Here is an 18,125-nt window from a genome sequence, read left to right on the forward strand (position 1 = left end):
TTTCGGGCATGGAACTTGTTCCTCTTGTTACTGAAGTCAGGCTCCAAATTCAAACTCATGAAAAGCATTAAAAATAAAACTGCAACAAAGATGTCTAAGCTGTAACATCACTAAAAGTGCAGTAATTTCAAGATTGGGGTAGAGTGTGTTTTACTTCCTACTGAAAATATTTCCTAGATCTTTCAGGCAGTTTCTGAATCAACCCTATTGAATCTACAGAGCAAATGAAAGGCAGTTTTTCTCAGGAATCCTGTAGTTTCCAAACAAGGAGCATTGCTGTAATGTGTCCCAATGTTTATGCCTGAGTTTCTTATGGCAATTAATATATATTTGTCCATACCCCACGCCATCAGATGAGGCATTGTTTGGCCAAGCTAGCAGCACCCTGTCATCAGTGGGGAAATGGCCGAGACCAAGACCCTAGGAGCAGCACCTCAGAGTGATGGGCTGAGACAGGCTTTGAGGAAAACTGTCCTCACTGAACAGCAGACATGCTTCTAAGTGACTTGCCTAACATGGGATAGGAGCAGTGACCAACAGGAATTCCTCTGCACCAGCTTTTAGTCCTTCTCAAGTGGCGGGCTCAGGACAAGCCACTGGTCTAGAACTGATGGAGGAAAGATACTGGCAGAGATGTCTACCTAGTGCACCTCAGTTGACCTTTAGGTGAGGTTAACTGCCTGCTGGTGACGTGCTGCTTTCTGCTTTGGTTATTGAGGCAGAGTAGCAGGGCCAAGACTTCTACAGTCACTCTTGCAGTGTCATAGGTGTCTAGATCAGTATTATCTCAGTGCTGGCAGTGAATATTTGTTGTGCTGTTATCTTATGTGAATCACTGACAATAATCATGCAACATCCTCTCTCCTCCTTTCCCAAGTGTTGTCAAAGGTAATGCCCTACTGTCACCCATCGAGTTAGACTAGTAGGGACTAAAGTGAGTATCTGACTGTGCTTGCCTGACTGCAGGTTGGATCCCTACTGTATAAAGCTGGCATTGAATTAATGTGAAACCATAACTGAGCAGTTTAATGGGTCCTCATGTATGCTTTGTGGAGAAAACTGTGATCAGGATCCAGGCACGCTTTCAGTAGTTGTTTTTGTCACACTGTAACTATAAAGCCAGCTGTTTCTATCATGATCTTATGATTTTGTTGACCAACTTCTATCAGAGGATATTTGAGAAAATGAAGAAAGCTTTTGTCATTCAAAATATGAATTTAAATTTTGTCTCACCTTTCTTGAATAAGGTGATTGAGACACATGTTCGGTTTGTCATTTACTGGTCCCCAGCTGCTGTCTAACCATGCTGTGGTACCAAAAGAGTGGTTGTCTGACTTCCCACTCCTTTCTTGGCGCTGTTCTTCCGGGAAATTGTTATTGAAAATGTGGCACCACGTGTTGGTGGAACAGTAGAGCTATGAATGATGCTTATTTGCATATTAAGAGAGAATAGTAAAATGGAGAAAAAAAGTTGAAATGTATTCCATATTGCAATTTCAGGGTGGTTTTTTTGAAACAATCTGTTCTCTCTGTGATGCGCCTTTGTAGAGCATGTCCTTGATTTAAAACAAAAAACATCCCCCCAAAACCAAACCAACAAGAATAAACCTTGCAAAAGCAGTCTAGAGAAGATTAAAGGTATTGAGACCTGAACTGTTTGCTCTTCAGTTGTGAAATAATTGGAGCTTAGTTTTTCTTTCTTTTCTTGTTCCCATTCTTTTAACAAATGTTATCACTCCTTTAAAATGAGCAATTGTACTGCAGCCTCATCAGTGCTTGCAAAGGGGTCTACTGATGGCAGCAGATTAAGCTGCAATGTCTTCAGCAGGAAGACTTGCATTAGTCTCAAGTGTGTTTGGGGTGCCATGTGATTAATGGTTTCTGGTAGTTAGCTTTGGATGTGCTTGTCACTAATGTTTACATCAGCAGACAGAAGAAAAATGACTCAGTTGCATATCGGGGAGCCTGTGTGATGACAGAGCTGGTCAAATTTTGGATTTGTTTAAAAAACAAACTATTTCTACTCCTCCTTTCTGTGACCTTCTTAAAAAGGAAAAATAAATATGGTGGTGATTCCTGTTTAGTAGTTCTGCTTTTCTTATCTGGGAGAGATATTTGATAATTGAAGGTTGTTATTCATTGAGACTGGGTATGGAAATGCCGTGTTTCACTGTAGATGTATTGCAATACTGTCTTCACTGCTGTCATGAGTAGCTGAACAACTGGAATGGAGCACAGCAACAGCCGTGAAGCCTGAGGAAGATTTTGTTGTGATATACAAGTGTTCCTACTATAACTTCTGTTCATAAGCCAATCCTCTAGCCCATGGGTTGGCAATACCCTGAAAATGCTGTCTTTGGATGTCACCAGAACAATATTAGGTGGGTTCCAGTGAATCCTCTGCTGAGGTTCTCCCATCCTGTGAGCAGATGGTGTAACCTTGCCAGAGAGGAGGTGGTGTTCAGAGGCAGAGCTGTGCATGCAAGACAAACCAGTTCACTGTCATACAGCATAGCAGTCTTATCACTCCAAAGGGAAACTAGAGATGAGCAGGAAAGAAACCTTCCTTATGAGCTAAGGAATGGAGTAAAATCTTGGGAAGGGTTGTGTAGAAAAAGGCTTGCCAGTAGTAAAGTTAATATCTGGCAGGGTTCAGATGAGATTAATACTTTTACTGTTAATGATGCAGGTTTGGGACAGAATAAGACTTGAAAAAAATGCATAATTGCAGGCAAAAAGGATGTGGTTTGGGGGTTGGTTTGGGTTTTTTTTGGGTGTTGAACTTAACATGTGGGATGTCCAAATTCGCAGCCATCAAGATATCAACGTTTCTAGCAACAATAATAGCATTTAAACTTCTATTGAGCACATACTCTGTTCTGCACTTTCCGAGTGTGTCGAGTTGCTTTCAGCTACAAAGGCAGAAAGCGGAACATGAAACATTTGAAGCAAAACCAGCAGAAAATAGCATATAGAATCGTACAGCCCCTTTTAGCCTTTATTAGCACAGGCAATGGAAGGGTGGTCAGTGGAAATGCTGATGTGATTAGACTCCTAGGACTTGCAGGGTCACAGCCAAAGAAAAGCAAAGCATGAGGATAAATCTCATTATGTTTTGCCACTGTGTTATTACAGTTCAGCTTTTTGGCTAACAATAAAGTTATGATTTCCCTCTTATTCCTGTACATCCTTTTCCTTAAATAAGCATAGATCAAAACTGCCCATATGCTTCTGGCATTCTCATGTGAAAGTAGGCATGAGGGCTAACAAACAACTGAGAGCCGATTCTGGGGCTGGAATGTGTTTGCTTACTGTCTGGGTGGGTGGCAAAGTGTCCATAAATGTTTTAGCACAGTCTAGCTTGCTTTTGGTTTCAGTGCAAGATTTATCACTGATCAGTCAGTCCAGCAACAGTGTGGAGGATTTAATATTCAAAAGTGAAAAATGCTTTTGGAAGTACTCACTACTTGGCAGTCCAAGGGCAAGTTGCTGCTAAATATGGCTGAGTTGTGAGGTGGACAATTTAGACAGAGATCGACACTGGGAAAAGGTGTTGGGTGCTGCTGGTGGGCATCCTGTCCATGCAGTGTGATGAGTTTTCTCAGTTTTAAAGCTTTTCTGTGGTGAGTAATGGAAGTTTCTTCTATTGTGATCAACCACAGAAGGGTATAATCAGAAATTTTGTGTTCTCACAACTTATTTCAAAGGCTAGTAGATGTATTGTATGGTTCCATGTTCTGTAGCTCAACTTTGTCTGTGAAATACCCTGACACTTCAGCATCACAGGCTGCTGCTCTCTTCTGTGATACAACAGAGTCACAGCTGAGCCACCTGAGCCTGTGTTACACTGGGGAGGCAGCTGCTGTAGTGTGGTGTCCATGGGTATAGGCCTCCCTGCCTTCAGCAGTGTCGCACATGGGCATTGATATATGTGTGTGCCTTGTGTGTGGCACATAAAATCCTGAGAAGTAAAGGTTTTGGGGAAGGAATATGACAGGGATACGGCAAGAGGTGGTGAGGTCATCTCAAGTCTTCTATATAGCAAGCCAGGCCTTACCATTTATCTGTAAAAGATTCCAATGACCTAAAATAGAATTTCTGCAAATAGTGCTGTATTTCAATTTTGTTACGTAACTGTGTGTATGCTGGGATTTGCAGGGCTTCCAGGTATCTTCCTTCTCAGATCCTATCAAGCTTTTTCTTCAAGCATTACAACAATGAGAAAAACACAAATATAAACTTCAAGCTCTTTGTTTGTAAAAAAAAGCCATTTGTGGGACAGGAGTGAGTGTTTCCCACCCTGAGTTTGAGGCAGCAGTGGTTTGAACAGGAAGTGCTGTATTTAAATGGAATATGATAAACATTTAGTGAAAAATGTACCTTTTTTTTTTTTCCATGTCAGTTTGATGCTGCTCAGAGATCTAGAGCAGAGGGTAGAAAGAGAGTAAACAAAAGGCGTAAAAGATGCACCAAAGTGCAAGCTAAATATGCTTATGGTGCTCTTCATGAGTGAAAATGTGTCTGCCTAGATCCACATATTAGTAGCAGTGGAGGATTTAGTGGAAACACTTGATTTCTTTGAAAATTTCTAAGTAATTTGAGATCATAAGGCATGATTGCAATGAGAAATGTCATTGCTATTTGTTAATTATAGGCCTATTTTCTGTTAAGAGTTGATGAGACTTCCCCCCACTACCAAATTTCAACATCACCCAGATAATGGATATAGTACCTGTTTCATGCCATCATTCTACCTTTTTGCTAGTAAGCAACCGCTTAACATGTCACAGCTTGAAAATACTCATGATTTATTTGTTTGTTTCCTCACAGGCTGGAATGGTGTTGAGATGTGGATACTTCTGGTTTGGCTTGTTTCTCGTGCCCACTGCGTGCCTTCTTAAAGACGTGGCATGGACAGCGTAAGTCTTGAACAGTCCTTTTGGTATTACAGGAATTATTTTGTATGCATAGGTCGTCCAGTCCAGTATAAAGCCTTCCAGTGAATGCAAAATGGTGATACTCCTTTGGGAGATCTCTGAGCAAAGCCAAGTGGGAGCAATTTCTCAGCTGCCAATGCAACCAGCAATGCGAGAGTGAGTAGTTAGTCCTGAATCTGAAGGAGGCAGCCTTGCCAGAGTAATGAAGGTGTGTCGTCATACTATTATTTGTGTTGTCTGCCCTTTTGTTATAGGCAAGTTTAAATCAGACATCAGAGACTCCTTATTACTAAAAAGGAGCAAATAATTTGTTCAGTTTGACTGAGGCTAGGTAGTAGACTCTAATCCATACCCAGAAAGCTTCCACTTGTTTGTCAGCTGCTCTTTAGGTTTTCCTTCCACAGTGGGTCTTCCAAGACTTAACTGAGAGAAGAGCAATGCTCTGCACTCTTTGGCTGACCATTCCTTCCCTGCTCAGAGAGGAGGAACAACCCTTGTGAAATACAAGCCTCTGTAATCCTGTTCTCTCAAAACTCTGTGGTTTCCAAGCATTGCAGAAGGCAAACAATTTCAAGAACTTTGATTTAAAGAGAAGCAATGTACCTTCTCTACCACTGCAATTTGAAATGCAGAAGTGATGTTTTCATTTAGAATTTCTAGTGTTTTATTCAGCTTGCTTTTAAGTGTCTTAGACATCAAAAGCTTTCATCCTTTCCCATGGAAAGTTATGTTACAACCAAGAAGGTTTTACTGCATGGATACGTAATAACCTGGTGCAAGGAGGATCAAGGACATTCCAACTCTTGGGCAGAAAGGCAAATCCTAGCTGGAGTGAAGAGGGGAATATAGGTTAGCTTGTCACTTGATACAAAGGCTCAAAATGAAAGCATTGTAACACATGACTCTGCTCCAGGGATGAGCTGTCAGTCAGCCAAGGAGGATTCTTAGAATCATAGAATCATTTAGGTTGGAAAAGACCTTTCAGATTGAGTCCAGGTGTAAACCTAACTCTGCCAAGTCCACCAGTCTTCTTTACAAAGAAATGCAGAAAGTACTGAAAAAAATAGAAACTTTCCTGAACACAGCCACATTTCTAACACTGACATAAAAGGGTAAGTCAGCTCATATGCACATAACTGAAAGTCTTTTTCTCCTATGGGGTTGATAGCGCAGCTGCATTAAACTGGTAGTAGGCAAATCTACCAATCATAAAGTACTTCTCAAGTGTTTTCCTATTTTCTTCCTCAGCTTAATTTTCACGAGCTATATTGCTAAAATTAAAACTAGGTATCATAATATAAGATTTCTGTTCAAGCCAAACTATGATTCAATAGTCTAGCACACCAGAGGGTTTTTTGTTACACTCATTTAACTTCTCCAGTTGAAAAATATCCTAAAATTTTATAGCTGGGGCCAAAATGTTTAAATTGAGATTCTTGGTTATGTCTATGACCTGCTTCTTAAAGCTCTGATAACAAGAAATGAATCTTAGAATTAATTTAGTATAACAGGCCCTGCTCTTGTGTCAGGCATTATTTAAAATTACCTGCGTAGTAGTCAGTGGGACTACTTTTGTGATTAAAGCTAAATAGGAGCTGGACTGTTTTCAGCATCAGGGATCAAATATGTGTTTAGGGTCTGAGATTGTACCTTACTTTTTGAAATGTTTTCATGATAGCTGGCTGTCCTGAAGTTGTCCTCTGTTCTTATCAGTTCTTGGCAAGAATGACTTGAAAATTGTAAAACAGGCCAGACCAAGGCAGGCTCATCCTCAGCTATTACTCATTTAAAGCTCTGTTACTGACTCAGCCTGTTCTTTAATATTTCTTAGAGAAATATCAGCAACATAATCCTTCCAGTGGTTCAGACCAAGAATGCACAGAGATTGTGAAGCTCTCAAGACAAACATGCATGATTTATATACTAGATATTTTCCCAACAGATTTTAAACAGGAGGCTCCTATCAACATTAAGCAAAAAGCTGTTCTTTGAGCAGGACTTCTGTTTGGGTTTTTTTAACCCATCACTGAAAAACTAATACCATTAACATTTTAACTAGGATAAATGAAATGACACAGCTATCAGCACTGCCATATGGAAGGAGTAAAGGTCTGTTTCCTTTCCAAGGGGCTTGCCATTCAAAACTTGAGCCCAAGGCCTCTGGAAATCAGCCGGCACATTTCTACAGCAGCGGTTACACCACATTGCTGTCTGTAATTCAGCAGAATATCAGAATCTGGTTTTGGCCATAAAATTCCAGCAACTCTGACTTCTCATGGACATGGAATTATCTCTTTCAGTTTCTTTTGGACATGAAGCATATGTCTACAGAAAGAGCATCCATGTGATCCAAAAGGTACATGCCTAATTTCAGTACAAAATACTGCCAGAGAAGCATGAATACAGTACAGAGTTTTTGTCTGGAAGAAGGTCAAAAGGGATAAGAAAGTGTGTTTCAAACCCATATGAATCTTTGTTTCTAAACTGCTGTGCTGCATCTGCTATCAAAACTTGTAATGCTGGAAGCAAGAGCTAGTTTTACATGTTCCCTTTGTTACACAGGCTGCAGCTGTCAACGCACCTCTTATCTCCCACATTCCCTGCAGCAACAGGCTTTTTGCTTCTTTTTTTTCTTTTAAGGGAATCAAGGAAATGTGGAAAAGTCTCTTTTAAAAGAGAAGGAAGCTTATTATTAATACTTGGCTGCAATACCACATTGTTAACTTTGGTCCACTACCCTAAATTCAGTGGCTTGGTTTGGATTTGATTTTTGCCTTATAAAAGTCCCACTTGTGTTACCATTGAAAAGAACAGAGCTTTATAAGGTGAGTGCTTCCTCACAGTTGGCACACATCACTTGAATACGTGTCACTGGTGCTAGGAAGTCTCAAAATAGCTGAGCCACAAAGCTATGTGGGAATCATAAAAACATAGAGTGTATTCCAGCAAAATCAGGCAAGAGGGCAAGAATTGCTTAATAATTGCTGTCTCAATACTTAGTGTTACAGTGAAAAATTTCCTGAGCCTTACAATCATTATCCAAAGTTTTGTGTACTTTTTTAGCATGGGGGAAGAAGCATGTTGCACTTGCCAGCTCCACAGTGTAAGTAAGAGAAGGTATGGGAGCTCTTCCCATCCTTGCATACACTTGCAGTCCCTGGAGCAGAAGACCCCTAAAATGTTATTGAGTCTTGCAAGCCAGAATAGAGGTTTGAGAAAAGTTTATGAATGTAACCATGCTTCTCCGTGGCATATTCTGACCTCCTGAACCCCCAAAATATTCTCCTAGGATAGCAAAGTGAAGCTATGCACTTCCCTGGTTCAGACGGGGAAGGGCCACCCAAATTACAAAGGTAACCTTTGCCTGTTCTTATGGCCCATGGTCTTAATGTCCCAGTGTGTGAGGAAAAGGTGAGTTTGTCTTTATGAAATGCATCACATTTCAGCTGAACAGTAACAGCAAATACAAGATCTCATAATTTATTAAGGGCTGATCCTGCATCTAGGGCCACTTGTAAAGTACAAGGTAAAATCTAAGACTTCCACCTGTATTTTTGTGTATCAAAAGTTAATAATGTGCTGTCGTGAAGTATCCAGTCCTGCCGCCACAGCAGTCCGTGGAATATTTGCAGTTGACTTTGATGGGACCAAACCGAGACTCTGAGACAATTGTGATACCATATTTTAGTATGTGGATAGGTCAGCTCAGACTCTTTTTATAACTACTTAATTACTGACTCTTCCATGGATGCTCTTGCTTCCAAGTGAAGGAGTGACTCAATACATAACAATTACCTGTGGCTTTATTGTTGCTTTATGGATACACAGCCACAGCAGAGCCCATACATTTCATCATTTCACACTACTTAGAAAATATTTCAGTACCCACAACTTCAGGACAATCTCTTCCATATTGTAAAATATCAGTGCAATGCCTCTGTGTGCTGTGCTGGACTAATTGGACTTTGTAGGTCAGGCTCTGTCCTATTAAATTTTAAATTCAATATTGTCTCTAAAGGAAAAGAAAAACATCTCTTATCTCTTACGGTGTATGGCAAGATAAACATAGAACCTTGGTAGAGACTGAATAACTTGTAGATTCCTGTGGGGAAAACTGATTATAAAGCATTTTCAAAGTTCCAGAGATGCTCAGTCTTCAAGTTTGCAATATTAGGTATGGCCTCTTTACAAGGTAAGAGATGAGTTCAACGTCAAAATTTCAATGTGTTTACTCAAAGAGTGTGATAGTGAAGTCAGCTTTAAAGATTGTAAGAATTATATAGCTCAATTTTCTCTCTTAAATGCAGATGTGTTTTGAAAAGTAGTTTTCATTTTGGCTTATTTTGACACATCTGGGGCCTAATTCATCAACACAAAGGCCCAAGGACTTGGATAACCTAGTGTTAATATCAAGACACTGTCATGTAAAATAATATCAGCGAAGATTTTGTGGTCTTTGAGTCTTATTCCCCACGGAAGGAGTAATAAGAATCAAGCTTTTTAAAAATAAATGCATTTTCATTATATTTTAATAACATATACATCAATTACTATTTTTCTGTTAGAGGGAATTTGATATTGTTTTACATCATTGGTTAAAGATTATAGTATCTGCATGTGAGATCTTTGTAAAACTTGGAGATTTTTGCCATTCCAGAGTTGAAGGATATTATTTTAATGCCATGAACTAAGTGGTGTCTCGGTGACTTGGCTCCATCTTGCTTTCAGGCTTATTGTGCAGTCATATGCAAATCAATATGATCTCATGGGACACTTGTCCTCCTTTAAGTGACACAAAAGAGGAAGCTGATCAAAAACTGCCTGTTGGAGAAAGATCCCTGTGTTGTGTTATTGCTTTCTACATATCAAGGCAGAGGGGGCTAAATTCTCTCCTTTATAACAATGTAATTTAGGTATAATAGTGCTGCAGCAGTAGGTGAAACTAGGGAAAAAAGGCCCAAATACTCTTCATGAGTAACATTGCTCTTCAAATCTTGGTTGCACATGTGGTACATGGATTGTTCTTTGAATCCCCAGGCTGAGCAAATAGGACACAGCCAGTCTTATTGCTGTCACTTTGAAAGCTCAGTGGGGAGAGAACTGCCTTTCCAAGTCATGTGAGATTGAGAAATGAAAATAAAGGGGCTTGAATGGCGATTATTATCCAAGACTCTCCTCAGGTTTTCAGGGCAGTGCCATGCATAGCTCAAAAGACAGAGTAGAATCATGTTTTACTGCCATGAATATTCAATGAATCCCAGCTCTTTTGTCTGAGTACCCGGGTCCTGAGCAGTCCCACGGCAGTGGTGTCAGGTCTCCATAGTCCCATAGCTTTGCCGGCTGGATAGATTTTGAATGTTGTGTTTAAGCAGCCAAGCTTTGCTGAACTTGAAGTCCTTTGGATTTCTCATTTCTTACGTAATATTTCCAGGTATTGTGAACTTGAAGTGACATGCATACACTGTGCCTTATTTCCCAAATCCTTCAAGGGAAGGCCTCTCAGCTGAGAAGTAAAATTGAGGTTTCGTAACAAAGGAAATGTTCATATGGCTCTCTTGTTTTTCTTTTTGTCTTTTCCTTGTGGTACAGGGCCAAGCATACCTACCATAAAACTTTGCTGGAGCAAGTTCAGGAGTTGGAGATGAAGACGAGAGAACTGGGAAAAGCCATGCTTCATGATAGTAATGGAAAGAGGTGGGGCAAGTCTATGCTGATGTTTAAAACAGACTCTTTTGTCCCTTCCCCTCCCTATTTCTCATTTACCATTCAAATCTGGTTCCAGACAGGGTAAGAAGTCTTCTATCCATTACTATTCATTTATTGTTGTTCCTTTTCATCTATGTCTGTTGCTCCCACTAGTATCAGCTCTTTCAGTTTCATTTCCCATGCATTACTGCTGTGAGGCTGTATTGGAAACTGCTACTCAGTCTCCTGCTTGGTAGCATATAGTGCTATTACCTGGCTGCTGGACCAGGCTGGTTTTGAAATACTTTGTCATCAGAAAACCCCAACCAATTAATCTGGTATCAGTGTCAGGTGAAGGAACTGTCTGCAACTCAGGATATGAAGACTGTCGTAAAAGGAGTGCTGCCTAATCCAGTGTGCTCTACGGCTTCATTCAGTCTCACCTTGAGGGGTTTTGTATGCTTTTTCTTCTTTCTACTGCAGCTTACAGGCTGCTGCTTTCAGTGTTCTCAGTTTCTCGTTGTGCCTCTCCCTTTCATCCACACCATATGGACTGGAACATATTGCTGTTACGGAATCTTTCATTGTAAAGGGAGAGTATGTGTTGTGTGGGAACTTTTGTCTCTTCTGAAAGAAGCTAAAGAAAATCATAGTGAGGCTTTTGCATCCAACAGTTTCATTTACTATCTCAGATTGTGGTTCTGCATCCGCTGGTCGGAAAAGCTCCCCATCAAAAAGGTTTTAGAACTAACTCTTCTGTTCCTTACACAATATGGCACCACATGACTTGCTAAGAAACTACATGATCATTAAACTGGATTTTAGCAAACCTTATAAACTCGCAAACTGAGTGGAATGGGGCTTTTAAAAGATTTTGTTCTTCTGGGGCAGGGTCATCCTTTGAGCCTTTGATCTCCATTCTAAGGTAAACTAATTGCCATATTGTAGCTGCTGCTAAGATGAGTGGATAGTAGAATTTTTTTTCAATTGAACTTGTGAGTTAATAAGGACTTAGGATAGGGAAAATTATCAGGGAGTGAGTTTACCAAGACTATAGTAAATTGAAAAGCTTTAAAAGAAATGCTTATGTGAACTTTAATGTGTTTAAAAGATGTCCTTAGTGACCGGAGTCTGCTTCTCAGAGACCAAGACAAAGTAAACACAGTGTTATTGATTAAGATCACTTCAAAACACTCGGTATCTTCAGGTTTTATTTTGAGTCATTTTTCTGCTGTGACTTTTAGATCCTACAAAACGCTGTAAGTTGTGCTTACTTGCAGAAGTCACGAACTGCACATCAAATCATTTAAAAACAAAGATCAGACTTTGCAGCACTGGTCAACAGAGGCTACTTTCTATGCCACAATTAAAACCTGAAATCAGGTATTTAATTAAAAATGTCTTGGGGCTGAGCAGTCACCTGAAAGTCACTTGGAGCCAAAGCACTTGGTACCAAAATCAGGTCAGCTTCCCCCAGGCAAGAAAGCTGTAACTTGGTGTTGTGAGTTGCTGACTGACAGAGTAGATGGCAGGCAAGTGGAATCCAAGCCAGTAGAAAAGTGGCTGTTCCCAGGCACACGGCTCTGGCAGTATGAGCCCCTTGAGTGTTGCTGTGGTTCCTATCCATGCAGAAGATGGTGGTGTTTTGTAGCATTTGTGTTTTCCTGACAGTATTTAGTGCCAGTTCTTGACAGCTGGAGAGGAGAGTGAGTCAGCTTTTTGCCTGAGTCTCCAGGTTGCAAGACGGGTTGATGTACTGTTAATAGTGAGAGAGACAGTTAGCATTTGATCTGTTTATTTGTGTGTGTATGTGTCTCCAAGAACTTGATGGTTTTCTTCTCTGTTTACACACTGACCTGACTTTCTGTAAATGTAATGGCCCTGTTGTAATTCATTCATACACTACATGTTTTCATAGCCTTTTATTTTATTGCATTCTCACTGCAAACTCTTTCATCTGCATTCCTCCTCCATATAGCTTCACTTCATTCTCGAAACGCTTGCATGGAGATGATGTAAGGAATCCCTTCTGGCTGTCCTTCCCATTCTCCCTCCCCCCTTCTTTCCATGCATTTGTTTGTTCTCCTTCCTAATTGCTCCCAGATTTTCTGGGTGGTCCATCTGTGAACTAGATAATGGTAGAGTGCCTCTGCCTGCTAGGAGCTGGTGTGCTGTGCTTGTGATGTGGCCTCCTGAGTGCTCTTCAGAGTTGTTCTGTCTTTTATCTCTTTTGTTTGTCTCCTGGCTCTTTCACACCTGCTAGAAATCATGTGCTTTTCCAAAGGGAAGGGTGAGGGTGGGAAAGCAGCAGAGTGGGAATTTTGTGCAGTTACAGCCCCTCTGGTTCATGCTCTTTATTTTTGAAATATTTCCTTGAAGCCTATGGAAGTGAGCGCTGGGACATGTGCACTTCTCTGGCCTCCTGCCTGCAGCCCCATTGCTCTTGGGACATTCCTGGCAGTGTGACACTATTCAGGAAGGGGAAGTGACTGGAGTCTTCTCATTTCTAATGGAAAGTAGGGAGCTGTGTTAAAACTGCATGGCTCCATATGTCACCTCCAAGTACCAGTGTTAGTTCTTGGTTGGAAATGTTCCTGAAAACATACCCATTAGGTGTTGGTTTGTTCAGGCAGCTGTGGAAGATAAGCTGGCTGTCATCAGAGCCTATTTTCTTAGCTCATGTAGTAGACACTATTTTTGTTCAGTGTTTTTCACAAACAAACAAAAAAAAAAATCGCACCCAATTACAGATAAGAGAAGGATTTAGGGAGCTAATTGCTTTTATCCTTGCCTAGCCCTTAGACAAAAAAATGAGGTGCAAGATCTGAATGTTTAGGGTTAACCTGCTAAACAAAAAGCAGTTCACAAACCTCAAAAAGCAATTCACAAACCTCAAAAAGCAGTGAGTACATCTAGGTTTGCACAACAGGGTGCCAACTGTTTGCTGTGGCTCAGCTGAATTTCTAAGATGTGAGCAGGATAGCACCTAGGTCCTTACTGCACATGGGGAGGGAGCGCTACGAGATCTGCATGTGCCACTTGATACCTAGATCTGCACATGCTGTCTTAGAGGGTCTTCATCCTGCCGACTGTTCTTGCTAGACACACTTTTCCCAGGTTAATAAAAAATGTCTTCACTAGTGCCTGTTACACCCCTCTGAATCTCAGCCCCTTTGAACAGTTTATAAAATTGGATTTGCTTATAGCAATCAAAAAAAAAAAGGCTCAAATTTCTACTTTACCTGTGTCAGGGAGCAAACAGTAACGCACGTGATAGACCAGGAAGCATCTGTTCCACACAGCGAAGAGTGTCAGCACCCTGAGCTGGGGCCCAAAAACCTTGCAAATAACATTAGAGTGATGCTTGGAGATTATATCAAGTGTATTGTTTTGAGCTGTAATCAGTTGTGTTCTCATTTATCTGTCGATCTCCTCTAGATGGCTCAAAACTTCTCATGGAAACTGGGATGATCTCATTATCAGGTGATTCCAGGAGCAGGGGATTTCAAGTACCTGGGAAACTTGCAAGTCCAGAAATAGCTTGAGAGCGTGCACAGTAAGGGGCTGGTGATGGATCCCATGCTTTGCTTGCCTGCCTGCTTGTGGAAGATGAGTACCTGAACTTGCCTTCCTCAGCCTGGCACCCAGTGGTGCTGAGCTGGACGCCAGCCCAGCTGCGATGTGAGCAAGCCTTGGTGCAGGAAGGGAGAGAGGGTCCCTGGCACTCTCACGTAACAAAAGGCAGGATTTAACACTAAATTTACATGAATTTGGAGAGGTGAGAGGGACAGCTCCTGTGCCAAAGTAAATACGGACATGTGGAGACACCTGCCCAGCAGACCTAATCATGTTAACATGCAAGATTTACACAAAGAAAACAAACAGGGTTTTTCTACAGGTTTGTGTTCAAAAGTGGCATTGAGCTCAGCTGCAGACATTTTTGTGTCTTTAAATAAGTTTATAACTAAATCTTGGCTCATAAAGGGCCAAATCTTCAAATTCTCATTCACTTTTCACTCCGTCTAACCTCTCATTGAAGTCAGCAGGAGTTCAGGTGGAGTAAAGGCTGATGAGGGACCAAAGCAAACTTTACTTTGGAACCCACGTCACTTTATTGCTCCACGGGCCAACTAATGGAGAGTGAGCAAAGCTGTGCAGCACCCTCCTTGTGACAGTAGATTTCCTGTTCCAGAGGGTTTCTCTATCTTGAAATTGCCAAAGAGCTCTCTTTAAAAGTAGTCTTCTTGGTTGTTTTTCTGTCCTGCTTTTAATTGGTTGGTGGCTGAGATTAGAACATTATTTGATAATGAAAAGCAATGTCGTTTTCATGACTTATGTACTTCACAAGAAGCTGAAGGGCCTGTCTGGGGTGTTGCAGAAAAATGCCTGCAGCGCTGAAATACTGGGCAGAATTTCTTCCAGTTACTCAGAAGTCTGGGAGGCAGTATCTCGGAACAGTGCAAGTGACAACAGAGCAAGGGAGGTGTAATTCTGTAGTCACAAGGAAGCAACAGGGAAGCACTGTGGTGTGCTCCTGCGCATTTTCAGTATGCCTTTTTCCTCTTGCTGCTTTCACCCACTGATGGTAGATAGACACCTCTTTCTTTCATCTCCATTTCATAAAACAAATACTGTTTTTCAGTGTACCTAAAACATCAGTTCCCCACAATCTCTCTGTTGTCTGCCCTCAACAAAGAGACATACCGGTAGAGATTCTGTTTCATTTAAGTGCTTCAAACACTGTTGCTTTAGCGAAATGTGCATGACCAGCTCTCACCCTGAGAGCAAGCCATCTTATTTATCTTAGCCCGGGTTTTATTTGGTGGGTGAGGGCAGATGCCTATCTCATTTCAATAGCTGCATGACCCAGTAGGTAATCAGTGAGCTGACACCCGTGGAGACTTGCCCACTCCACAAGTCCCTGGGGAGGAGCAAGGAAGAGGAGAACATGGGAAACCTGACTGAGGCTTGTGGCTGTGCAGGGAGCTGAGAGCAGCAGAGCCCTCAGCTTCACGCCAGCAGAAGCAGAAATGGTAAAACAGCCTTCACTTTTAACAAACCCATGAGTGAGCTGAGGACCTGATCTCGTGCTTCCCAAGGAAGAGGCAAACTTTTTCATTAAGATCAAGAGGAACAAGGCTTGAGCTCATTATATTTCAAAGCACTTTGTCTCTTTATTGATGCATTTCAAATTACATCTACTTGAATAGGCAGACCATGCCAGTAAGGCCCCTTCACATCAGCAGGTACAATGAATCTTATTTGAAACAAACTCAGTCTTGTGTTTTCAACTGGTTAAATGGCTTTGGATGTTTGGAGTCAAATTCTTGTTTCCTGAATGTGTTGACTTCATTGTATTTACTCAGGATATGCATGACTGTGGTCTGAATCCAGCCCATCCAGTGCAGCTGAGCGTTAAATGAAGTTGAAGAGGGGAGAGGTGTATTTCGGGGTTTGAGGGTTTGCAGTCTTTTTATCAATTTTTCCAGATGTTCTTCACACCATTTCTGGGAAGCCAAGGCAAGGTTTCTCCACCAGCGTACGCAACAAAGTGACTGGCATATTTATGATTTTTCCTTGCAGCTTTTCTAGTAAAAAGATATTAGACTCCTTTTACTAGCAAAAAGCACATAAAATGATATCAGTGGTTTTTTTTTAAATTCTTTGATTCCATATGGTAAGCGTTCGTGTATGGTAGGTGGAAAATGTGTAATTTTGTTTTATTTTACTCTTGGCCCTTTCTCTCTCCCTCCTGTCCCATATCAGTAAAGGAATCATCACATTATGTCCTCATTTTTTTATGTACTGTTAATTTCTGGCATTTCTAAGCCCTGTGTGTGAGGCACTTGAAATCGCTAGGTTGGCTTCTGCTCCAAGTTGAGCAGTGGGGAGGCTGTGGGGCAGAGGTGGGAAGGAGCAGAGGGCAGAGAGGGTCTCAGAAACCGGCCGGAGGAGTGAAGGAGTTGTTATACTCCCACTGGCGTGGGGGACCCAAGCACCCAGCTGCTAGCGCGAACCGGTTGGAGCTGACATGCCTTTTCTTCAGTACAGTTAATTATTTCACATCCTGATTGTGCCTATCATGTAACCTTGAGGGAGATCCAGTGCACTAATAGGGTTAAAACCTGGTGACCTGGAGAAGGATTTAGAGCTGGGATCAAACCTGTTAGCAAAGTCCAAGTTGATGGAGGTACAGCATCAGCACAAAGGCCAGAATGGAGCTGTGAATTGAAAGGAATGATTAGAAAAAAGAGAACATGACAAGATGAGAGTTGAAACTGATTAAGGGGCCAACCTCTCTGGTGCCTAATCCTGAGTTACTGGGTTGGGCACCAGGGATCTCCACAGGGGAGAGAAGAAGAAATCTTCCCTCCAGGCTGCACAGCAGGAGAACTGCTCCATAACAACTGTTCCAGCCTAATGGCTTCAGCAGTCAGCCTGGGCTTCTCTGCTGGCTAGCCCTGTCTGGGAAGAGAGGCAGGACAGCCTGCATTCACGCCTCTGATTTGTGGCAAAGAATCAAGTCCTAAGTTATATGCAGCAAGGACAAGAAAACAGAAGTTGCACTAGATATTAAATATTTAGTGGACAATTATGAAATACTTAAAAGCTTAAAGATAAGCAATTGGGTTTTTTTACAGGTCAACCAAATGTCTTGAGCTTTGCTCTAAATTGTACCCAGGCACTTTCAAAGTTCATCAGTTTTTGTTGTTGCCCTGAGCTTTTCTGTAGTTAGGGGGTTTCCTGTTTGTTTTGTTTTTCCTTCTAAAGAAAAGGAAGAAGTTGGTAGGAGTTTAGAGGTTTGAACACAGAAGCCATTTTAACTTTAGTCAAAGTATGTAAGGGGACTTCTTTTAAATTAGGAGATTTGGATTAAAAAAACCCAAACAGATAAACCAAACCCACAACAAACCATCTTTACATAGAGACCAAGCATGAAGAACTTGAACCTCCAAAGTGACTACTTCTGAAAAACTGAGTGAGTAGGAAAAGAATGTTATAATTGCAACTGTATTGCCACCTTATCTGTAGAGGATAGGAGCAAGAACCCACTAGAGTAAGTGCAAAGTGAGGCACTTAGGGACAAGAAGTAAACAGCAGTGATAGCGAAAGGAGGATAGATGAACAGCAGCAAGCCACACTTAGCCTTCTCTGCTTCTCAGACCTTTAAATGGAGTCGGTTCCCACATTCTTGAAAGGGTGAAGGCAAAACCAGGAAGCTTCAACTTCATGTCAGATTAGCTGGCTTTGGGACAGCTGACGATGATACCTGTCCCCCTCTCAATGCATTCACAAAATGGACTGCATAAATGCATGCTTAATGTTTGCAGTGCGTAGAAATAGAAGGCACTCTAAGCACAGAGATGTCTCGTTTATTACTTTCTTAGGGTTGTTTCTTTTTGCAGAGGCATGTGATGTTTAGTGCTTGCTGGTTTAGATGGTATATTTAAAATGTGCTTGGTAATACTGTGATCTTGTGGTGGGTGACCCTGGCTGGACGCA

The 18,125-nt window shown here is 41.4% G+C and overlaps 1 protein-coding gene across 2 annotated transcripts in view; it reads left to right on the forward strand.

Annotated features, from left to right (window-relative positions):
• ATP8A2 (ATPase phospholipid transporting 8A2) overlaps positions 1 to 18,125 on the forward strand; it is a 308,301-nt gene that overhangs the window by 273,529 nt on the left and 16,647 nt on the right. For both annotated transcript variants that reach the window (XM_065678508.1, XM_065678509.1), the window contains 2 exons: positions 4,831 to 4,919; positions 10,527 to 10,631. In XM_065678508.1, the coding sequence (XP_065534580.1) occupies positions 4,831 to 4,919; positions 10,527 to 10,631 (194 nt within the window). The remainder of the gene's footprint in view (positions 1 to 4,830; positions 4,920 to 10,526; positions 10,632 to 18,125) is intronic.

This window comes from Lathamus discolor, chromosome 4, assembly GCF_037157495.1.
Source record: "Lathamus discolor isolate bLatDis1 chromosome 4, bLatDis1.hap1, whole genome shotgun sequence".
NCBI lineage: Eukaryota > Metazoa > Chordata > Aves > Psittaciformes > Psittacidae > Lathamus > Lathamus discolor.